We start from the raw sequence: 23,222 nt of genomic DNA on the forward strand, positions 1-23,222 counted from the left end.
TCCTGAGAGGATGCTGGAACAATGGAGTTGGGATGGGGAAGCCGCGCTGTAGAAAGGGCTTCTTGACATCCTTAAAAAAACGCGGGGCTTTCAGGTTTGACTTTTGTTTCTCCGAAGGATGTTTATGTAACTTCCTAAAAGCTGGCTCCCAGGGCTCTGAGGTCTGTCCCTCGCTCCTGTTTACAGACTCGGGACTGTGGAGCCGAGCAGGACCTGATAGGGTGCCCTCCGCACTTGATGGTGACACCGAGGTGAACCCGAGGCCCTGAGGGGTGGTCGCACGGTGAGGCAGTAGGAGGCCTGGGACCAGCCTGGGTCTCTCGGTGCCTGGTGAGGGGCGGTTGTTGCAACTTTTTGCTCTCATGGCCGCAGCCGGCCAGGAGGCTGGCAGAGACCGTGGAGGGCTCCCCCTTGGCCGTACTCAGGGCCGCCGACTCAGCTGGGTGGGCCGTGGATGGTGACTAGCGTGGCCGTGTGCCTGGGGATGCTCCCCTGTCCAGGTGCTGGGGCCTGGCTGGGCGCCGTCTGCCCAGCAGCTGGGTGCCGGGAGTCAGAGCCGGTGGGTGCAGAGGCGAGGGCGGGCGCATGTCCTGACTCATTCTGTTCTCCCAACGCTGGAGGGACGACTGGGCTCCGAGTCCCGATTCGGGCCCACGCCTGCGGACCCGCAGCTCAGATACGAGGGAGCAGAAGCCTGGGAGAGCCCCGGCCTCTGCCGCCCCGCTCTCTGGAGGATTCCGGGCTCGGGATCCAGCCTCTCTCGTCAGCGCCGGCTCATAGAGGCCCCTGACGCTTGGGCAGCATTTTGTAGGCATTTCTGTGGGTTCTCCTTCCGCAGAGAGTGTGTGGCCGTCTCTGCGACGGTGATAGTGTGTCGGAGGCCTGGGTGTGGCCGGCGGCAGGCGGGCGGCAGGCAGGCACGGTAGAGAGAGGGGTCTGGTGGTGGCGCGGTGTCCTGGCCCCTGTGTGCTCCTGGAGGCCCCTGCTGGCTTCTCTAAGCTGGCCCTCCTCTAAGCCAGACCGTGTGCGACCTGGCCTGAGTCCCTGTGTCTGTGCTGCAGCTTCCCCATCTGTAAAACGGGAGAAGGAAGAAGAGGGGTCTCGCGGTGACAGAGACTCTCAGTGAGATGCCGTGGGGGCAGCTTTGTCCTGGCGCCCGGCACAGAGCCATCACTTGGTTCAAGCTGGCCATTGTGACCGGTTTCAGCCGCACTGCTCATTTGCTGTGTGATTCTGTAAGGGGCCTTATCTTGGGGTCCTGGTTTCCACCTGCAGCTCCGCTGGGCTTTCCGGGAGCTGCAGGGCTGGGCTGGCGCGAGGGCAGGGTGGGCAGGGGAGGGCGCAGGAGCCCAGGCCCTTGCTGGTGCCTTGCACGTGGCTGTATCCTGAGGAGGCTGATGCCACAGTGGGGCCTGGCCAGGCAGGCCGACACGGTTTTCAACCTCATTGGTCGCCATTGTCTCTGTCTCCCCGCCCCTCGGGGCTGTCGCGTTAGCTGACTTGTTCCTCAAGCTTCAGGGGCGAAGCCGAGCTCTTCCGCCGCCACTCGACTTGGTCGGGAGGATGGTTGGACAAATGCCCTCTTCCCCGGCCACCTGGGGGCAGACAGAGTGGATGCCTCTGTGCCTGGTCTGGGGATGGCGACAGGCAAGGGGCGGGCTGCGGGCTGAGGGGGCCTTGACCCACGGCCTGCGTGGTTCCAGCAGGTTGGCCTCCCCAGGAGTGAGCTCCCCATGCTGGCCGCCCAGGACCACGCCTCCTCTCCCAGGAAGCTTCCCTGCTACACCGGCTGCAAGGGAAGCCTCCTCTGCTGAAGCTTCGCGTTCTGTTCGCTTTAAGAAAACGGAGGCCACAAGCTGGCAGGCCACGGCTGGCCCACGGCGATCTTGTTTGGCCCATGTCAAATATGGAGCTAGTTGCCAACAGGAGATTTTACGTAAGAATCCCAACTTCTGGCCTCAGCTCAGAAATGAGAACGTCATAAAACTTTGAGCCCGCGTTCATTCTCCAGTGGCGGCTACTGGAGATGAAGCACGTCCACAGCCCTGCCAGCCCCCGGGCATCTGCGTCTCTGCCGCTGTCCCGAAGGCCTCTTTCCATCCCGCATTGTGGTCAGATGCCCTGTCTGCTCTGTGCGGGGAGGCTGAGTCACCTCTGTGTCTCAGAGCCTTGTCTCTGGCTCGGGGCTGTGTACACAGTAGGAGCATAATGAGCACTTCCTTTATGAATGCAGGCGGGGCCCTGGTGCTCTTTGCTAGCTGTGAAGATTCCATTTAATAGAAGCCTCTGGATCAGCTTGCCCGTGGCCTGGAATCCTCCTCCCAGATAAGCCGCGGCTGCTTAGCCACTGACCCAGGCAGCTTCTTAAGCTTCGGATAAACAGTCTCTCGAAGTGCTGTCCCCACACTGCAGTATAGCCCTGCAGAGGGACCTCTCCCCTGCAGCTGTCCCCGCATTGCACTCTCTCAAGGGGGCTTGGAGGAGCTTGGGAGGCTGGGACCAGCTGCCTTCGGGGCATCAGGTGGGTGCAGGGCTCCACATCCTGGGGGCTGGGGGAGGGGGAGGGAATCAGATCAGGTGTTTACTGGGCTGGGCTCCCCCCCCCCAGGCTTCCTCTGCTTTAGGCGTCTCCTGGTGTCTGCGCTTTAGCCATCACTTCCTTTGTCCAGCTGCCCTCTGTCCAAAGCTTGTTTCACTCTCTTTGGAATTCTCATCTTCCCTGGAGGCAGCTAAGATGCCTCCTCCTGGAGGAGGTCTTAGCTGGGAGTGCACAGTTGTTCTGGGTGTGAGAAAGACCTGGGAAGTTCCCCGGTAGCCTAACAGGTTAAGGACCTGGCACTGTCACTGCTGCAGCTCGGGGCACCGGGAACCTCGTTTTAAAAACGCGAGCAGTGTTCTGTCCCCCCTTTGAGTCCTTCGGTCCAGGGTCTTCTTCCTGAGAAGAGTCAGACCTGAAGGTCTGGGTCTGTAGACAGGCTTCAAGGACCCCGTCTCAGGTCAGGGTGGCCAGGGTAGGGGGTCCCTGGATGGCATTTGTGCCAAGGGCCCCTTTCCCTCTCTGGGCTTCTCTTTCGCTCTCTGTGCACTGACACGCTGGGCTCTTCCTGGCAGTTGTGGCCGAAAGGGTCTGGCAGACCATCCTTGGAGAGGATGACGGGGGGTCAGGGCAGGTGCCAGTGTCTGGGGAGAGGGCGCCCAGCCCTGACCTCCCCCTGGCCAGGCCCAGAGAGGGCTCCTCCTGCTCAGGTGAGCACGTAGGTGAGGGCTGGCCTGGTGTCAGGGCAGGAGGCAGGCTGGACGCCCGGGTCAGAGCGGCCGGGGCTGAGCCTGGGCCCAGGAGCTTGGAGGACCGGCCTGGGGGCACCCCGCTGAGGTCCTGTGGCCCGCAAGCTGAGGCTTCACGCACGGGCCGCAGCGCCATGGACACGTGGGTAAAGTGAGGGGCCTGGAGGGCTGGACTCCCCGGTGTGGCCTGTGAGTGTGTGGTGAGCAGGGTTCGGAGCCCAGGTCTTCCAACACCCAGGCAGGGCCACGCTGCCGTGTCCTCAGCTCCCTCTGGGGGAGTCAGTGCCAGGTCACCCGGCGAGACAGTCATCTGATTGTGCTGATCTCAAGGCTGGGGTCTGTGAAAGTGAAGCCACCCTGGTCACAGCCACCCCGGAGGCAGGAGGCCAGGTGGGTGTGCGTGTTATTTCTCAAACACCCTCCATCCCAGTTTTTTGTTTTTCCTTAAACTGCCTCTGATGGGCCCGCTGCCTCTGCGTTTCCGCCGGGCGCTGGGCTTCGTGCTCCTTGTTCTGAGAACAAAGCTTCCTTCTGACTGTCCTCCCGCTGACGACAGGAAAAGGGCAGGCGTGGCACCGGGCCTCCCTCGTCCGCCGCCTCTAGCTGAGAGCACGGGCCGCCTTGGTCAGATGCTGGACCCTGCAGCGCTGGTGGGCTGGGAGGGAGCCCAGCTGCAGCCCAGACCGTGTGCCCACTGGGGCCGGAGCTGTCCCCTGGGGCCCAGTGGCCTGACCCAGAAGTGGCCAGAAGGTGGGCAGAGGCCTCTGACCGGGGCAGGTGCAGGTCCTCTTCCGGTCCAAGCAATCGCCTGTCCTAGGCCTGCTCCTGCGACAGCCCTCAGTGCTCCGGCTGGCGCAGGCAGAGTGTCGTGCCAGCCTCCAGACCACCCCGGTCCCTGCAGGAACCAAAAGTGCCCAGGTGAGGGAAGCCATAGTCCCTTAGGTGACGTTTTTCTCAAGCTTCTCCTTTGCTCCAGGCGCTTTTCTGGGCAGCTTCCTGTACGGGACTTGGAGATGACATTCTGGTGGGGCTGAGAGAGTCAGCAGACCTGCAACCACGAGCTCTTTATCCAGAGACAGCAGGTGCCTGCAAAAAAATCAGGTTGGGTTGGGGCAGACATTGTGACTTGACGGCGTGGTTCTGCTGGGGGGGGGGTCGTGGAAAGTCTCTGGAGGGGGCGGCCAACTCCAGGAGGGAACCAGGGAGCCCCAGGGCCTCGGGAGGAGAGCCTTCTGGGCGGAGGGAACGTCAGGGCAAGGCTTTGAGGCAGGAGCAGCAGCAAGGAGGCCCCTGTGGCGGGTCAGAGAGTGAGAGCGTCCTGAGCGGAGGTCGGGGGCCGGTCGCCCGGGGTCTCCTGGCCCTTGGAGAGGACTTGGCTCTTTAGTCTGAGTGAAGGGGACGCTGCTGAGGGGCTGGGGCTGTGCTGTGTGAGGGCTCCTGCTGGCTGCCTGGAGGGTGGGCAGTGCCACAGTCACACAGGTGAGGAGGCCGCTCAGGGCAGACGAGGGAGGCGAGTAGGGGTCCGGTCTGGGTCGCCGTGCAGGGTGCAGGGGTCGGGGCTGGGTTGCCGTGCAGGGTGTGCTGATGGGGGGGGTGTGTCAGCCGCAAGACTGCTGGCCCGAGGGACTGGAAGGACACGTGCTGAGACAGAGAAGGCTGTAGGACAGCAGCTTTGGGGAGAGAAATGGAGATTTCAGGTTGGCACATACACGTGGGTAGAGGTGGGTCCTGGGCCCCACGTTCCTCTTGTTGAAGGGGGCCTGCAGGCGCCCCCAGCTCTGAGGATGTATAAGATCAAGTGTTCCCGGGGACCCCTCACTTTCTCCTTCTATCTTTGCAAACCTTCTCGTGCCTTTTTCTTCCTTTTGGTCAAAGGCGACAGGCAGACGCTGAGGACTCGCTGTCCGTCAGGCCTCCGCCTCGTGTGCCTCTCGAGTGGCAGTTCCTCCTGGGCCGGGGGCGCTGGGGCCCTGGAAGGGGAGGCCAGAGGCCTCAGACCTTTCCTGGCCCAGTTGCCCACTAAGAGGCCCCCCTGCACCCGGCTTTCCCTGCCTGCGTGGATGAGGGTGGCGGGGGCTGTGAGGAGGCTGACTCAGACCCTGGCTCTGTCGCCACTGTGACTCCGGGCCGTGGTGTCACTGCTCTGAGCCTCAGTTTTCTTGTCGTGGCAATGGACCAAGCATGGTACCTGCGTCCCAATTACTGTGAGGGTTGGACGAGAAAAGGCACACACAGCCTTTAGCAAAGGCCTGGCACACAGCACACCCAGTTGGGAGAGCTGGTGGGGGCAGGGATGGCGCCCTCGGCCAGCTTCGGGGGCTTGCCTGGAGGGTGGTGGGAGCCATGAAGGGTACAGAGCTGGAGCATGGCACACGCGTGGTCCCAGTGTGGACACTTGGGCTGAGCCCCCCCACCTGCCAGAGTGAGAACTGAGGGCCAGCCCGGGTGGCCTCACCCAGCCTTCCTTGGCTGAGGGTCTTCCCTGGCTTCACGTGGGCAGCCTCTGCCCGCACAGGTCCCTGCAGGTCCCTCTGTCTCCAGCCCAGTGGCTGCCTTTAGGGAACATGAGTGTGGGGCTTTGAGGGGCCTTGAGGTAGGGCGCGCGCGGGGGTCTGGACAAGGTCCGCAGGGCGGCACGGGCCGGGGTGGTCTTTCTCTGGGCGCTTGATATGGCCACGGTTCCTGGTCTGGGTCCAGGCTGGGTGTGCCTGCCCCAGTGGGGCCACGGAGATGTTGACAGTGATGGGAGGTGGCCGCTTAGGGCCCACACTTCAGTGGTGCCCAGGCACGCCGTCCGAGCCCTGTGCTTTTGCCAGCCTGGTACCCAGTGGTTGAATCATGCCAGGACAGCCGAGGACATTCCAGATGCCCCCAGGGCTGGCAGCCAGGCTGGCAGCAGGCATCGCTTGTTTCCCAGGGTCCAAGGGTTTGGGGGTGGAGAGGGCCCTGGACGTACTCCAGGAACTTTGCTTAACAGCTGGTAAGTGGCAATCCGGAGAGAGCAAGCCCCTTGACCAAACCTGCCACGGCCGCCGCCTCCTGTCTGTCACCTCCCTCTGCTCCCACGTCCCCTGCTCAGACTCCCGGCCGCCGCCTCCATCTGTGCCCTCCAGCACCCTTCCTGCCTGCTGCTGTCATCTTGCCGCGGCCTGCCGGGCACATGGGCCCTTTGAGTGTGTCCACTCTCCTCTGCCTCCACCCCCGGCAGAGCCGTGCCGCATGGAGGTTCCAGGCGCAGGCCCCAGGGCCAGACCGATCTGGGTTTGAATCCCAGCTCCACCGCTTCCTGACTGCGGCAAGATAGGCCACGCTTCTGAGCCCCGGAGTCAGTCTGTGGAATGAAGGCAGTGGCGGCGCTGGGTTGCCCGGGTTGTTGTCAGGGTGAACGGAGATGGGGTGTGACGGGCGGGGCCGCTCAGGATACGCCTCGAGAGAAGGGCCGGTGGGCGCTGGGGAAGAGGCAAGGGCGCGGGGGTGGAGAGAAGGCGCCTCGCTGTGTCCTCTCGGGGGCGTCCCTCTTCGTCTGAGGAAGAGGGAGGAAGTCCCTGCCGTGGTGTGGGAAGCGTGTCCCGTGATGCCAGGGCGGCGTCTGAAAGCGCTCTGCATCTGTGTAGTGAGTTAGCAGTGGCACGGCGGTGCCCGGGGCTGCCGATGGCCGTGGGGACGTTGTAGCCATGGCGATGGCCAGCTGGCGTGGCTGGGTGCTGGTCAGTCTGCAGGTGTTCCGCGCCCACACGGGCGCCCAGCCCTGCCCGCTCCCGCCTCCGCCCGCCTGCCTCTCGCGTGGGCCTCAGCCTCGACTGTGCCAAGACGCGGGAGGTGCAGAGACCCCTGGCACCTCCCTGACCCAGCCCCAGGGGCTCGGGGTTATCTGTTCCGTGCCATGGGATGTAGGATTCAGGCCAGACATCCGTTTGAATCTCGGCTCAGCAGCTGGAACCGGGAGCTCAGGCTAGTCGCTTCCCTGCGCACGGGTCACAGGGAGACGGTAGTAGATGCTTCCTGCCAGGGTGGGGCTGTGGCCACTGTGCCCGTGCCTGGGGGTGAGCTGTGGAGGTCAGTGTCGCCGCTGCAGGGTGACCAGCTGGGAGATTGGAGGGCACCCGGGGTCATCAGGCACTGTTCCATGTCACAGGACACGGCGGGCCTGCCTGAAAGGAGAGGGGGCCTGGCGGGGTCCCTTTGGGCTCAGTGCCAGGCCGGGTCGAGGGCAAGGCGAACGGGGCACTTGGCAGACTAAGGAGCACCTGCTCAGGGCCACGTCCTCCAGGCTCCCGGCATGGTGCTGGCGGGCGCCCCTGGATGCCTCACCCCAGCCTAGTCTGGGGCTGTCCTGCGGACCCCGGGGATGTGGGGAACCTGCGGGCTACCTGGTGGGGTCTCACCGAGGCCCCGTGGCCCCTCTTCAAAAGGCCTGTGTTAAGTCGGTCACCTGCCCCGCTTTTCAGTGTCTCTGCTCTCCGCCGTCTGGGGTGCCGAGAAAGCCTGGCCCTCGCGCCCCTCCCCACCTGCGGGCCCCTCCCCCTGCCGGCTGCACCTCCCGTGGAGCCCCTCACCCCGGAGGGGAGCGTGCTGGCGGCGGGCTCCTCTTGCGGTGACAAGCCACAGCCAGTCTGGAGGGGTGAGGCCGCTTTCGCGTCAGCCCCGATGCAGCTTCCCTGGTCTCAGCAGGTGGGGCTGTGCCCACCAGGCCTCTAGGAGGTCAGGGGACTTCTGCGGCTCCAAGTGCCTCAAGGCTTCCCCTTCCTCTGTTGTCCCCAGAGCACCTGGCTTCCCTGTCCCCTGGCCAGAGGGCCTGGAGCCTTTTCAGTTTCCCGGAGCCTCTCATGGCTCCTGGAAGGCCTGGCCTCGGGGCGTCCATCTGGGCCTGTGGCCTGGGCCTGGGGTGACGTGGTAGGAGATGGCCCCAGCTGCCGATCCCAACCAGGGACCCTGGGACCTCCCGCGCTGGCCGGAGCCTAGGCCGCCCTCATGGGGTGGTGTCAGGGGCCTTGGGCAGTCGGCTGTCCCCTGCCCCGGGCCCTCCACGCACCGATACGCCGCTGCCCCCGCCGCTGGGCCTGAAATCGTGCTGCAGCAGGTTTGCTTGGGGTCTCCTTGGCGTCCTGGGCAAAGGCAGATACACTCGCAGGTGGCCGCTCCTTGGCGTGTGCTGGCGAAGAGCAGGCCCAGGCTGGCCTGGCCCTGGTCCACCCGCTGCGCGTCCCCCGCGAGCTGCTTCTCCTTCTGGGCTTTGTGACCCCCACCCTCTGGCACGTACCCTCCCCCCACCACGGGCGGGGCCCAAAGCCTCGGTCAGAGACGCTGGTCCCAAAGGGGGTAGGGCCCTTCTTCCTGTGAGGAGGGGTCGGCAGAGCTGCAGCCCCTGCTTAGCTCTGCTGCTGGTGGGGGCTCGTCCAGCCCCGCTGCCGCCTCTCTTGAGAGGAACCCCGAGGCCCGCCTTCAGGGGCGACGCGTGTCCCGAGATATGGTGTGGGGCGCCTCTGGCGGGGTGGGGAGCCCCTGCCTGCTGCGGGGTCCCCGGGCGCGGGGCAGGGTTGGGTAAGACACCCTCTTCCTGAGGTTTGGGAGGGAGGGACATGGGGGTGGGAGGCTTCCGGGAACACGGTGGGTGCCTCGGGGTGCCTTGGGGCCACCCCTCCCCCCCAGGGAGGGGACGGGGCGGGCAGTAATGCCACTTGTCCCGGTTGTGGGACGGGGCGCGGCCATGTTGAGTGAGGAGTGTGGAGCCGTCAGGCGGACGCGGCGAAGTGACCTGGAGCTGAGTGGGGGGTTGCGTCATTCTCTCCCCACGGCCCGTGTCACCTGCCCTCGTCCGTCCTCCCAGGTCTGTCTGAAGCGCGTACCCACAGTGTGTGCGTGTTCATGCTCGTGCAGGAGGAGTCTGGGGGCACAGGGTCCTGTCCCTGCTCAGGACAGGAAGCGGGTCCCTGGAGCACCCAGCCCTCGGCGCTGCCCCTGGGAGACGGAGCAGGCTGGGGCCGGGGGCCGGGCAGGAAGGGCTCAGCGGCGGCTGTGGGCAGCGTGGCAAGCCCACCCGTCCCCCGAAGCCAGCGGGCCTCACGGGGGACACTGGAGCCACGCCGCGTGGGTGGCCTCGACTCCGTCCGTCCGGGCCGCGAGGCTGCGGCTCGGCACGGCCAGAGGAGCCGCCGCGGGGCTTCCATGTTCTTCCCGGGGCTCTGGGCGGGGACCTCGTGGGGGATGTGGTGTCGGGGAGAGTCCGCTGGCCGCCTTCCTGAGACCCTCGACGGGGTCTGCGGCCCAGGGAGGTCACGCCCCTGATGTGGGCCCAGCCTCACTGCCCAGTTGCGGGGACAGGCTCAGAGGCGGGAAGGGCAGGGCCTGGAGGTGCTCAGAGGATGGGACCCGGACGCCAGCCCGGTGGAGTTTGCTTCCGTTTCCCGGAGATGGCGCCCTGGCCCACCGCCCCGCACCCCTGTGTTGGCATCTCCCGGGAGTCAGAGCAACCGGGGGCCGCAGCGGGGAGGGCAGGGCCCGCGACCTCTCCGCCCGGTGGGGCAGACGGGAGGGGCTCAGGGCGTGGGAACCTGCCTCTGCTTCGACAGGAGAAGGTGGCGCGTGACGCGTCGGGATGGGGTAGCGCCCACCGCGGCACCCGCACTGAGGAGGCCCGTGAGGCGCCAGCGTCCTTGGTGTCGGCCCTGGTAGCGGACATCGCCTGGTCCTGCCTCTCTCCCCGCTTCCTTGGCGTGAGGCTCCTGCCTGGGGCCTAGAGGCGGCCTCCCTTTCTCACGTGGGGTCCCTGTCCGTCTGGGAGGGCGGAGGCCCAGGCAGGGCACCGTGAGGGCCCTGTGGCCGAGGTCCCGCCTGTCCACGCAGGAAGGACGCGTTCCCGTTGCTGGAGAAGCCGGTCAGCCTGCACATAGGTGGCGAGGCTGGGTACCTGCAGGAAGCCTCTCCCTGGGTCCTTTGGGCTGCAGACCTGGGGCAAGAATGCCTGGCGCACTGGGCAGCCGCATGGCCATGACAAGCAGGGGCTCCAGGGTGGGGGGCCGTCCTGGCTCCACCCCGCCCACCTGTGACTTGGGTTGGTCGCTTTGCACCCTCTCTGAGCCTAGGTTTCCTGGTCCACGAAGTACGCCGGTCAGTGACACCTCCGCGCCGGGTGTGAGGCCTGGGGAGTCGGGGGAAGCTGGTGTGGGGCTGGCGGGTCCCCAGGAGCTTGGTTGTGCCGGCCGCTGACAGCGAGGGAGGTTGTGATACTTGCAAGGAAAGACTCATTGTTTTCAAGTGCCTGTGATCAAGAGCCGAGGAGGAATAGCTGTGGACCTGACTCTGCATGGATAGGTTTGGGGGCTGGGCGGAGAGCCCTGTTTTGGGGAGCGCCGTGGGCCAAGGAAGAGCCGGCCCGCGAGGGACCTGCCCTAGGGGCCTACGTGGGAGCGGCCGGTCCTGGCCGCTCCTGTCCCCGTCCCGCTCCCACCCCCAGCTGCCTTGCCTGTGTACGCAGTACGTCCTTTTTCAGACCTGGTGCAAAAGTAAACTCAGCTCCGGCCCTGTTGGGAGAGAGACAGGTTCTCAATAAGCAGGGGTCTACGTTCGTGGGGATTCTGCGGGGCGCTGCCCTCGGGGAAGGGCAGCCAGAGCACATCCCCGGTGGAGCCCTGGGGCGCGAACTCAAGCTTTGTGCTTGTTTGTTTGTTGATTAATGCCCATTTGTGGGTCTGCTTCTAAGAAGGATCGTCAGAGGCTGCTTTTGACGTTAAAACGCACACAAGATGCATGAAAACAGAAACGCAAAGAGCGGCGGAGGGTGGGGGTGCAGGGTGCTGGCCTGGGTGCCGGCGCGGGTGACCCTGGGCGTGCGTTGCTGTTGGATGGGGCGGCACATGGGGCTCCGGTGCCGCCGTGCGGAGATCCCAGTAAGCACGCATCAGCCCTGAGGCTGGCCGGTCCCTCGGGGCCTGAGCCTCTCGCCTGTGAGACGGAGGAGCGGTAGGTCGTGGTGCTGGGGGAGGGGGTACGTGACAGCGTGTAGGGCAGGCCTGTGCCACGTCCCCTCGACGGAGGTTCATGGTTCATACGTTAGCTTGGTGGCTGCTCAGGGCAGACGCGGAAGGGGAAGGGCTCATCAGCCCTGGGTTCCGAGCCCTTCTGCCTGGACGGCTCTTAGTGGAGTTGGGCACCAGCGTTTTCATTGTGAGAACAGCCGACACCGCAGCCTGGTGGGCGTCAGAGCAGCGGCGCCGAGGACGTCTCAGATCCGCAGCTGGCAGGGCCCAGCTCTCGGCCGGGGCTGAGGCTGGCCTTGAAGAAGGGCGCGCAGGGCTCAGGGGACAAGAAAATGGGCCGAGGGGCTCCCGTTGTGGCACGGTGGAAGTGAATCCGACTGCTGTCCACAAGGACGCAGGTTCGCTCGCTGGCCTGGCTCAGTGGGTTAAGGATCCACTGTTGCCGTGAGCTGTGGTGTAGGCCGCAGACATGGCTCGGATGCTGTGTTGCTGTGGCTGAGGTGTAGGCCCACGGCTGTAGCTCTGAGTCGACCCCTAGCCTGGGACCTCCTTCCTTCCTTCCGCTCTTTCTCTTTCTTTCTTGTCTTTTCAGGGCCGCACCTGCAGCATATGGAGGTTCTCAGGCTAGAGGTCTAATCAGAGAGCTGCAGCTGTCGGCCTACAGCACAGCCACAGCAACGCCGGATCCTTAACCCACTGAGCGAGGCCAGGGGTCGAACCCACGTCCACGTGGATGCTAGTCGAGTTTGTTAACCACTGAGCCACGACGGGAACTCCTGGGAAGCTCCTTTAAAAAAAGATGAAGAAAAGAAAACGGGCCGAGGCAAGTGTGGGGGGGCTGGCGGCACCAGTGCGGGCCCTCCCTCTGGGCCTCAGGGTCCCCACATGCTCACCGCAGCGTGGGCCGCGCACTCCGCCGTCCCTCAGGTGACGGGTGGGCAGCATCTTGCCCCCGGCCGGGTGGCCCCGTGGGGCTGTGGGGCGGGTTCCGGCGGAGGGAAAGGGAGGGCTTTGCTGCCGCCCTGGCCCCCCTCCCGCACAGCAGGGAGCAGGTGCGGAGGGCGGGCTCTGCTCCGCGCGGGGGGCGCCACCGGGCTCCGGCAGGGTGGCTGCGGGGTGCGGCTGGGTCATGGGTGGTGGCGATGACTGTACTGGGGGTGTGGTGGGCTGGGAGGGGACGTGTCAGCTGTGACGAGCGGCCCTGGGCTTGCCTACGGGGCTGCCAGGCCCTGGCCGTCGCCCCTCCTCCTCCCCCAGGCCGGGTGCCCGTTCTCACGCCTTGGAGCCTGCTCGCCAGGCTCCCTGCAGCCCCACCCGGTGCAGCTCCCCGGGACGACGCCACTTGAGCGCACGTGTGCGCTGGCGCGTGGAGGTGCGAGGACGAGGTCGCGCTGCCCGGGCGGGACGGAACGTCTGGGCTGGGGGAGCCTGCGGGCTGGGGGGGTCTTGCTCCATTCACCAGTGCCAGCATCACCCCCGACCCAGAAAACCTCGGAGCCCCAAAGCTTGCGTCTTCAGTGGCCAGCAGCCGACTGGGGACCCGCGGGGCTCAGTAGGGACGGAGCGAGGGAACAGGGAGGGGTCACCTGCGTGGCCCGAGCCCGGCGCTCCCACGCGCGCCCCTCGTCCTTCCTCGGAGCCGCTGTGAATGTGCCGTGTGGCTCCGGGCCGGTTCCTCCCTGGGCCTCAGCTTCCAGGCCCCTGCAGCGGATGGCCTTCTTCAGCACGTGTCGGCCCCGAGCGGTGTCACGCGCATCCTCTCAGCCTCGGCAGCAGCCCCGGAGGATGACAAGCCGTAGCACCCCACTCTGTGCTTGGGGAGACGGAGGCTCAGAGAGGCTGAGCGACTTGCCCAGAGGTCGCCGGCTGGCGCCTCGCGGAGGCAGCATGGAAGGCCCCGCGGGCTCCCGTCTGAGCCCGGAGCAGATGCCGGCGGCTGCGGCCTTGCTGCCTCTTGGAGGGTCTGGGGCGAAACCGCATACGATGCACGCAGCCCATCGCAGGAGACCTACCGTCCGCCCTAGGCGTGGGCATGTGGGGGTCCCACACAAGGCCCCGGGGCTCTCGGTCTCACGGCCGGAGCGCACCTGTCCCTCCAGGGCAGAGCCCGGCCGCCTCCGCAGTCCTGCTGTCTCCGCTGGTCTCAGAAGTCCCTTGTAGCTCGGCCTCCCTTCTCCCTGGGTCCTGGAGAGGATGGCGGGGGCACCAGAGCGTTTCGGAGGTGGGGGTGGAGGAAACGGTGACTTCGACTCCAGAGCAGTGGCCACCGCTACCGTGGTATTTCCCGAAAGTGCGGCGTTGCCATGGCGTCTCCATGGCGACCAGAGCATCTCATTATCCCTCGCACCTTGGCAGGGAAGGCTGGGCCCAGGGCTGGGAGAGCCCAGGGCGAGCCCACCTGAAGGCTGGAGGGCTCGGTAGCCGAGGCCCCTCAAGCTCCCCCCGCGGAGATGCCCCTCGGGGCCGTGTCATGGGGCCTGGGTTCAGGTGTCAGCTCTGCCACCGACAGTTGTGCGACGTCAGGCCGGAGCCTCCTTTTCCGCAGCTGTGGGTGTGCGGAAGGGCGGCAGCAGTTGTGAGGGTGAGCGAGGTAAAGTATGTGAGCGCCCTGCCCGTGCCAGGCTCCCCGGAGCGCAGTAAAAACGGCAGTGATGGAGGTCCCGTCGTGGCGCCGAGGTGAACGAATCCGACTAGGGACCATGAGGTTGCGGGTTCGATCCCTGGCTTTTGCTCGGTGGGTTAGGGATCCGGCGGTGCCATGAGCGCAGACGTGGCTCAGATCCCGCGTGGCTGTGGCTGTGGCGTAGGCCGGCAGCTACTGCTCCGATTGGACCCCTGGCCTGGGAACCTCCGCGTGCTGCGGAAGCGGCCCTAGAAAAGGCAACAAGACATCAAAAAAAGAAAAAACAATAATGATAACTATGGTGTTATTTTTATTGTAGGAACACCTGGGCTTCGTGGACGAATGAAGTCACTCGTCTGGAGCCTCGGTTGCCTAATCTGTAAATTGGGACTAATGAGAGCGGCTCCGTCGTACACACCCTGTGAGCTCGCAGGGCCCCGTGCTGGGGAGAGCGCTGGGAGTGTCCCCACTTGGCCCTGTGCTTGGGGCGTCAGGCACCTGGGAAGGAGCAAGAGAAGAGAGTGCATGCATGGAGGGCCTCTGGGTGCAGGTGCCAGGTAGCAGGCAGGGCCTGCCCTCACGCAGGTTGGGTAAGCCCCAGTTCCCCCGAGGTCCGCAAGCTCCACATCCTCAGGTGTGCGCAGGGGCTGGGCAGGAAGCCCCGAGAGAGGGAGGGGAGCCGTGGGCGGGTGCCCGCCCGTCTGAGGCCGCGCTTGACCTCGGCAGCCGCTGGCAGCCAGTGGGGGTGCTCGTAGCATCTCAGGGAAGCGCTCTCATGGAAGGTGAGGTTCTGGCTTTTATGTGGAATCTCCTGATGGTAAGGTGCTGGTAACTGATCGTGAAGTTCCTGCTGTGCCTCAGTGCTGAAGAACCTGACTGGCACCCATGAGGACGCAGGTTTGATCCCTGGCCTGGCTCAGCGGGTGAAGGATCTGGTGTTGGCGGGAGCTGTGGTATGGGTCACAGACACGGCTCGGATCCCGTGTGGCTGCGGCTGTGGTGTAGGCCGGCAGCAAAAGGATACTGGTAACTAATCTCCAGTTGAAGACAAGTGCTGTCGGAATTTGAGCTTTACAAAGAGCCGATTCTTAGGACGCCGAGCACACACCCCCCGGCCGCCAGCAGCTGACACCGACACCCGCTCCTGCCTCCTGTTTTGGCTTGAGGGTCCCGGTTTGCAGCTTCCACACTGTGGACGTGGGGAGGCCAGGGAGTGAGGGGTGGAGGTGACTTGAGAGAGGTGGTGACGCTAAAAGGGTGCGTAAGTGTCCCAAGGGGCCAGGGGAGGCCTTCCAGGCAGGGGAAGCTCATTGCCGAGGCTTAGATGCACCCAAGACTGGTGACTGGCTGGGCGAGACGGGAGTTTAGCAAAATGGCTGGCGATGCTGGCAAGGCCTAGGCAGTGGGGAAGTGCTGAGACCTCAGCCCCCAGCTGTCTTGAAGCCTGGGGGGGTCCAGGGCCATTAGGCCCCCACCCCCCGCATTTGCCAGCCTTGAGCCACAGGGGTGCAGGAGCTCAGGGTGGTGTGGAGGGGCCTCGAGTGGCTGGTGCCGGGCCTTTGAGGGGCTGCCGTGCTGGAGGTCCCCGTGGCCAGTGTGCGGGCGATCAGCCCTGTGCCGGGGGGTCGGGGGCCAGGTGGCCCCCTCTCTTTTCCTGTACCCTCTCTCAGGCCTGGGCTTTTTTCCTTTTTTTAAAGAGATCCGAATACATTTTTTTTGGCTTTCCCAGCACATTATTTTTTTTCTACTGTACAGCCTGGTGACCCAGTTATGCACGTACAGCCTCTTCTCCCCACATGATGAGGCTGCATCGTAAGTGACTGGACATAGTTCCCAGTGCCACACAGCAGGCCCGCGTTGCTCATCCATTCCAAAGGCCAGAGTCTGCGTCTCTTAACCCCAGGCTCCCCCCAACCCCCGGCCTGGGCTTTGCATGGCCTTCTCCCCAGCCTCCTGGCCTCTGTCGGGCCTCTGCCCCTCCACCCAGCTCCTGGGCAAGGCCTGGCTTCTGAGAGTGTGGCTTTGGGGGGTTCAGTGCAGCTAGAGACGAGAGCGAGTGAGCCTGAGCGTGACCTGCTTTGTGGGCTCGGGTGTCCCCCGTGTTGAGTGCACCCTAGTTCAGCAGCAGGAGCTGCTTGCTTCAGGGATAATGATTGGGAAACCGGGGCACGGGAAGGTGACGCGTGCGGCATGCGGCTGGGTGTGGCTCTTGTCTGCCCGCGTAGCTCTCGGGCTCTGTTAACCGAGTGCTTTCGGTCCCGGCTGGGCTGGGGGCCTGGGCCTGGGCTCTGGGCCTCTTACAACAGCGTCCAGCGTATGTGCACTTTTTTTTTCTTAATGGGAAAGTGTCAGATTCTCGCAGGGCCTGTGCCGCCCAGAGTCCTGGCCCTCTGCTGGCTGCCTCATTCGCACACATGCTGAAAGGTTTTTAATGCCATAGACGGAAGGCCAGTGGCCCAAGTGGGCGGTCGATCCCAGGCATCGGCAGCGGCGGGCAGCTTTGGGTGGGAGGCAGGGGGCACTCCCTGCAGCTGCTGGGCAAGGGGGGCTGCCCTTATCGATGGGAAGTGGGACACCGGGGCCCCTTGGGAATGAGCAGCACCAGTCACCCCAGCTCTCCTGGCTCGCCCTGCTGTCAGATAGAATTGCAGGCACCGCTTGGGAAGCTCTGCCGCCCCCTCATCGCCAGGCTGCACACTTGCCTCTGTCTTCCTGTTCCTGGTCAACCCTTACCTGGCGTTGTGGCCAGGCAGGTACTGTTTCCTCCAAGAAGCCTTCCTGGGCTGTGCCCCCTCTGCCTCCCGGAGGGTTCAGGCCCTCGGTTCTCTCGGATGCCTGCCCTCCCGCTGTGGCACGAGCCCCCTGCGCTGCAGGGGCCTATTTCCTTGGCTGCCGTGGGTCCCCTTGGCGCTGGCACGCGGTAGAGACTGAGCTGCAGAACAGCAGAGGTGGGAGAGCCCCGGATGCCACCTGGGCCAGGCCCCGTCTGGCAGGCGCGAAGCCCAGCAAGGGGGGGGGGAGTGCCTGGGGCCACACAGCCCGTCGTCGTTGCTGTTGTCCTGTCGTTGTGGCGAAGCAGGGGCAGGCCTCACACCAAGACTCGGCCACGTCTGGCTTCTGAGCACATCTGTTAGAAACATTGGTTTTCTTATATTCGCAAAATTAATAAGTGATTATTGTAGGAAACTTAGGAACCAAAAAAGGAAAATCAGAACTGACGGTTACCTTGTTTTGGATTTAGTAACAGTCTGTGGCCCGTGCGCACGAGTTTAACAAAACACGACTGGTGTGCTCGGTAAGTGTCTTCCTCTCAGTGGCCTGCGGGGCGCCTCATTTCGGGCTCGGTCCATGTCCCCGCGTCGGCGGCTGCCTGGATTCCTTCCTGGGCCCGCCTGGCTCCACTGAGACAGCGCCTGTTGTTGGGCTGCTCTGCAGGCGAACCTTTGCACACTCGCGCTGCTGCTGCCTCTAGGCCAAGGGCTCGGAAGCACGGGAGGGTCTCCGTGTGCTGTGCCTGCGCCGAGTACGCCCTGCGACCTTGGGGCTCCGAAGGGTTTTGACCTTCACTCCCGGCTCCAGCTCGAGGCCCACGTCCCCTCAGTGGCTGCGCCAGCCCAGCCCTCACGCCTTTTACCCTCGTCCCTGTCTCCCGTCCCGAGGGAGCTCGGCTGCCCCCCGTGAGCGGCTGCCTCCGCTCGGGTTTCAGGGAGACGGAGGGCCGTGGTGGGGGCGCCGCTTGGGCGAGGCCGTTGGGGTCTCTGCGCAGCGGGTGTGGGTGTGAAGTCCTCGTTAACCCTCCAGGGAGACCAGTCTAGGTGGGGTCCCGGGCAGGGCACGGGGCTGCGGGGAGGCTGGGACCCAGAGTTCTGGCTGCTTGGGGGACACGGCCCACCGAAGGCGTTGCTCCCTCAAGGCAGGGCCTTCAGCTCCCTGCTGTCCCGGGCTGCTGGGTGTCACTGTGGGCACGTGCCTGCAGGGCGAGGGCCACGTGCTGCCTGAGAGCAGGTGGTGGAGGATGAGCGAGGCCTGTTGCGCCAGGGCCGAGCGCAGCAGCTGCTCCCGCCCGGCTCCTCAGACGGCTTTCCTCGCCCGTCCTCCCCCCCCCCGTGCCCCCCATGCGGCCTGTGATGCTCGAGAGGGGCCTTGCCGCTCAGCCGAGCCGCGCACGCCGCACAGCCGGCTCCCTTCTTCTGCCGGCGGGGCCGCCGGGCCGGTGTCCAGAGAGGGGGCACCGTTGCGGGGGGTGAGGGGCCCAGTGTGGGGTGGCCTTTGGCTCCAGCTCCCAGGCCTTGCCGTGTTTATTGCTGTCTCGGTCCTTCCAGCTTCTGGAGCTTTCTTGGTTTGGCCTTGGCCTCCGCGAGTCGTAATGAGGAGAAACGACTGTTGTGGACGCCAGACGCGGGGCCGCCCTGCCTGATTTCCACACAGGGTTGGACTTCGCCCCCCAGCCTCGTGTGAGGCGGAAACTGTTGGCAGCAAGTGGGGAGGCGGAGGCTCCGAGGGGTCAGGGAGCAGGGCCCCGGGACACGCGTCCAGGCGGGGCCGCCGTCGTTGAACTTGGGCCCAGCTGGTTGGTCCCGGGCGCCCGCAGCCCCACAGCCCGCGCACCTCCTTGGCGTCTTCTGACTCTGCTCCTCTCTCCGCAGCCTCGGCCCCCGGGACCCCACCGAGGGAGCGGCATGCGGCGCCCCCGGGCCTGCCCAGCGTCCTGCGGCCGGCTGCCCAGCCCCCCCAGGAGGCCCTGACGCCCTGGGGCGCTTCTGCTGTGCACAGGACCACGTGGGGGTTTGCCATGGTGACATAAGGGGCGCGGAGGGAGGAAGGAGCGCACCCAGCCGCGGACCGCGCCTCTGGCTGGGAGGAAGGGCCAGGGCCCGCGTCCCCCGCTCCCGTGCCCCGACTCTCTGCGAATCTGGTGGACGGCTCGGTGTCTCCTCCCGCGCGGGGCCCTGGGGCGGCCTCGGGGGCCGGGATGCCCGTCCCGGCGCGCCTCCGCAGGCTGTGTCGGCACGTGTCCCCACAGGCCGTGCTCTTCCTGCTGTTCGTCTTCTGCCTGTTCAGCGTGTTTGTCTCGGCCTACTACCTGTATGGCTGGAAGCGGGGCCTGGAGCCCTCGGCGGACGCCCCCGAGCCTGACTGCGGGGACCCGCCGCCCGTGGCCCCCAGCCGCCTGCTGCCACTCAAGCCCGTGCAGGCGGCCGCCCCGTCCCGCACGGACCCGTTGGTGCTGGTGTTTGTGGAGAGCCTCTACTCCCAGCTGGGCCAGGAGGTGGTGGCCATCCTGGAGTCCAGCCGCTTCAAGTACCGCACGGAGATCGCCCCCGGCAAGGGCGACATGCCCACGCTCACCGACAAGGGCCGCGGCCGCTTCGCCCTCATCATCTACGAGAACATTCTCAAGTACGTCAACCTGGACGCCTGGAACCGGGAGCTGCTGGACAAGTACTGCGTGGCCTACGGCGTGGGCATCATCGGCTTCTTCAAGGTACGAGGGCACGGGGCGCGCCAGGCCGGCGTGGCTCTCCGCTGCACACTCGCTGGCCGAGCGCCTGCCTTGCCTTACCTGGGAGGTGGCGGGATGGCAGCGCCTGCGCCTGCGGTAGGGACACCTGACTGGGGCGTCGCCCACCGTGCCCGGGGCCCCGCACGTAGCAGGCCCCAGGGCTGGGTGAGGGGAGGAGAACGGACGCCCCGAACCCGTCCCGCCGTCCTCCCAAGGGATGGGGGGGCCCCCTGTTTGCAGACGGGCAAACCGGGGCTCGGGAGGCCTGAGTACGGGTCTGAAGCTGTGCCACCTGTGAGCGGGAGAGCCCGGCCCGAACCTGGCCATAGGCGGGGTCAGGGGCTCTCCGCCCTTTCCCTTGGCTGAGGAGGCAGCGGGGTTTCTTCTGTGGGCTCCGGGGGAGACTCAGCACCTGCTGGGACCCCAGGCCTGGCTGAATGTGTCCCACAGAGAAGCTGTCCTCGGGGAGGAGCTGGAGGGGGCTGCAGAGGCCCCGGCCAGGGAGCTCTGGCCTGCGCGATGGGTGCGGGGTGTTTGGTCCCACGTTCGGCAAATACTTCCCGAGTGCTCACCGCGTCCCAGGGCCTTCGCTGGGCACTGGGAACGCAGCGGCGATCGAACGGGGCCGCGTCCCTGCTGTCTCGCAGGTGACATTTCAGTGCAGTGGGTGGGGTGGGTGACCAGACAGTGAACAAACAAACACCGTGTGGCAGGTGGTGATAAGTACAAAAAAAGAGCAGGGCAGGACACGCGGGCAAGGGGTGGGGCTGTTGGTGGTGGTTCGGACGGAGTGGCCGGGGGAGGCTGGGAGGACATGAGAGGTGCCTTCCCGGCAGAAGTGACAGGAAGCACATGGGTTCTGAGGCCGGCTCTTGCTGGGTGTGACTGCCGAGAGGACGGGGGCTGGGTCAGAAGTGCCCTGTGTCTCCGACAGCTGCCCTGTGTCCCCAGGCACTGGCGGCACTGCCGTGCCCTGCCCCCTCCCTCCGCGCTGGCAGGAGCCGGGCCTGGCTGAGGGCCTCTCACGGCCTGTTCTCTCAGGCGCTAAACGGACGATTACTCTGCCCCTAAAAAGGGTTGTGGGCCGGGACGCTGAAAGCCCTTAGGAGTCCTGCAGGAGAGCAAGCCGGTGAGGTCTGCCCCCCACTGGCCTGGCGACAAAGCCCTGTGTTCCACGGCTCCCCGCCGGGAAGCGCCGGCCTGGTCGATGGCCAAGCAGCGGCATCCGGCGGCTTCGCTGCCTCTGTTCCCTTTCCTGCCGTGAACTTCAGGACCTGGATGCAGAGCCCCAGGCCTGAAACGCGCCACAGCGGCTGAGGCTCCCGAGTGCTCCTCCAGCACCGGGCGCGCCTGTGGGCTTCAGGCGAGTTAACACTGTGTCAGCACTGAGCCCCCGCCAGGCCGGGGCGTCATCCGGATTCCGGGGGGAGGGAAGCGGAGGGCTGGAGCGCCTCTAAGAAGCTCCGAGCTGGGGTTTGAACCCAGGTGTTCTGGCTCCAGAGGCTTTATTCCTGCTACCGTGGAGTGACTCCAGGACCCTGCGATGCCCCAGAGGCCATGCCAGCGCACAGCGCTCCCGCCGTCTCTGGGGACGAGGCTGTGGGCTTGCTCGCTGGGCGCGGCGGTGCAGCAGCGCTTGGCTCCCAGCCGGCGCTGGCGCCCTGCTCTGAGGCCCGGGAGGGACGGGGTCGTGCTCCGAGTCTCACGGGGCTCCGTGGCCTTTTCTGGGTCTCCAGGCTGCCTTCGGCGCTGTGTCCGACAGGACCCTCCTCGGTTTTGATCGGGGACCTGGGGCTCGGGGCTCTGGTGGGAGCCACCTGGTGGTCAGGCTGCACCTTCTGCCAGGCCTGCGTGGGGCTGGGTCGTGGGCTTGGGACCCCGGGCCCGGGGACCCTGCCTTCCCAAGCTCCCAGGTCAGGGGAGGGCTGGCAAGTGCAGACTTGGGGTCAGCTCTTCCTGTCACTTAGCGGCACAGCGGCCTTGGGGAGGGTGTTCACCCCGTCTGTCAAGTGGGCCCGATCACAGCACCTGCCTCGCTGTGCCAGGCGGAGGGTGGGACAGCGGGCAGGGAGCGCTAACCCGTGCCCGCACCCAGAGCCGCCAGTAAATGGCAGCTGGCACGCCTTGTCCTCTCGCCTCGGCAAAGCCAGCTGGTGGTAGCTCTTTATCTCTGTGGCTCTGGCCAGCACGTGGCCCTCAGGTCCCTGAGGGTGGGGCTGATCTTCCTCCACAGCCCCGTTTTCCCGGCTCTGCGTCGCAGCTCCAGGGCCCCGGGGCTGAGCACGTCCTGGCAGAGGCCCCTTAGACTGCACGCTTCCCACGCGCCCGAGCTCACTGCTCTGCAGGCTTTGCCGTGTGACTGTCACAGCTCCCCCGTGAGGTGGCCGCTTTATTTTCAGATGAGTAGCTGAGGCTCGGAAAGTTCCCTGGCTTTCCGAGTAGACCAACGTGGCTAGTTGGTTAGAGCCAGGGTTTGGCAGCTCTGCTGGTCGCTTCTCACCTGCCCGCCGGTGAGTGTGTCAAAACCAACCGACCCACATGCGCCAGTCCTGAGGCCCAGAGAGATGGGACCTTGGGGTCCCCTGTGCCAAGGTCGTGCAGCCAGTTGCTGTTGGCTGCCACCTAGTCTGTCCCGGGCACCCCTGTTCCCGGGTCAAGGCCCTTCCTTCCCCTGCCTCGTGACCCCACTGGCAGATCTGGCGTCTCATGCGGGGCCCCAGTGCTGAAAAACAGGAGGGCTTCCCCCCCAAAGCCAAGGCCCGCGACGGGGCTCCGTCGCTGCGATGCCGGGGCTCGTTCTCCATGCCTTGCTCCTTCCAGCGTCATCTCGGTGGGCGGTCAGCGCCCTGGCTTCCTCCCTTCCCCGATGTCTCCAGCCGGACCGCTGGCTGAGCCGCCAGCTCCTGGCAGTCAGCTCAAGGTCGGGGCTTTGAAATGGGATCCCCAGGGGCTGGTGGTCCATTGTGGCCTCTCAGGCCACAGCAGGGGATGGACGGGGCCTGAAACGTCGCTGGCGCCACACTGCTTTTGTCCCGGGCCGGCTTGGGAGTTGTGGGGGGCCTGGGACAGGGGCGGGGGGGCCTCTCGGGATGGGGTTCTCAACCCCAGAGGCTGGCTCAGGGCCGGGTGGGGAGGTGGCAGGTACTCCTGGTGAGTGGAGAGTCAGATGCAAGCCCCTCAGCTTGGCTGATGAGGGCCGGGCTCTGCAGGGCCTGCCGGGGAACTGGAAAGCAGCCCCTCTGCGTGGAGGTGAGCGCTAAAGACGCCTGGGCTGTGCCCTTGTGCCGCACTCCCCTGGCCAGCTCTCCAGGGTGGGCCTGGCACCACCCTGCCCCCCTCCCAACCTCACTTGGTACCTTTGCGCCCCCACCATTGTCCACAGCGGCCAGGTGGATCTTTGGAAAATGCACGTTGGAACCTGTCATTCTCTGTTCACAACCCTTTGATGGAGTCTCTTTGACGGCTTCCCGCTGCCACTTCCAGCCTCCGGGGTCCTGCAGGTCTGGCCCCAGCTGACCTTCCTGCTTCGTCTCCTCCCCTCTCAGTCACTCTGCTGGCTCTCGCTGCCCCTTGGCTGTGCTGAGCCCTTCGCAACCTCAGGGCCTCTGCCCTTGGCCCATCCCTGGGGCTCTTACTCGGTCTTTAAGTCCTGCTTCAGAGTCCCTTTCTCCAGGAAGCCTCCCCGGGCCAGCTGACGGCCCCGCGACCTGCTTTTCCGGAACCGGGACCTCTTCCTGTGTAACACGTGCCTCCTGGAAGGTTCGGGTCCTTCTGCTGTTCGATTGCGCTCTCTCCCCTGCCCGCCTTGAAGGTCCAGGGGGGCAGGAGCCAGGTC

At 65.6% G+C, this 23,222-nt stretch overlaps 1 protein-coding gene across 3 annotated transcripts in view; it reads left to right on the forward strand.

The window, feature by feature from the left end:
• NDST1 (N-deacetylase and N-sulfotransferase 1) overlaps positions 1–23,222 on the forward strand; it is a 91,985-nt gene that overhangs the window by 37,117 nt on the left and 31,646 nt on the right. For all 3 annotated transcript variants that reach the window (XM_021085025.1, XM_021085023.1, XM_021085024.1), the window contains exon 2: positions 18,531–19,369. In XM_021085025.1, the coding sequence (XP_020940684.1) occupies positions 18,857–19,369 (513 nt within the window). In that variant the 5' untranslated portion in view covers positions 18,531–18,856. The remainder of the gene's footprint in view (positions 1–18,530; positions 19,370–23,222) is intronic.

Source organism: Sus scrofa, chromosome 2 (assembly GCF_000003025.6).
Source record: "Sus scrofa isolate TJ Tabasco breed Duroc chromosome 2, Sscrofa11.1, whole genome shotgun sequence".
Lineage (NCBI taxonomy): Eukaryota > Metazoa > Chordata > Mammalia > Artiodactyla > Suidae > Sus > Sus scrofa.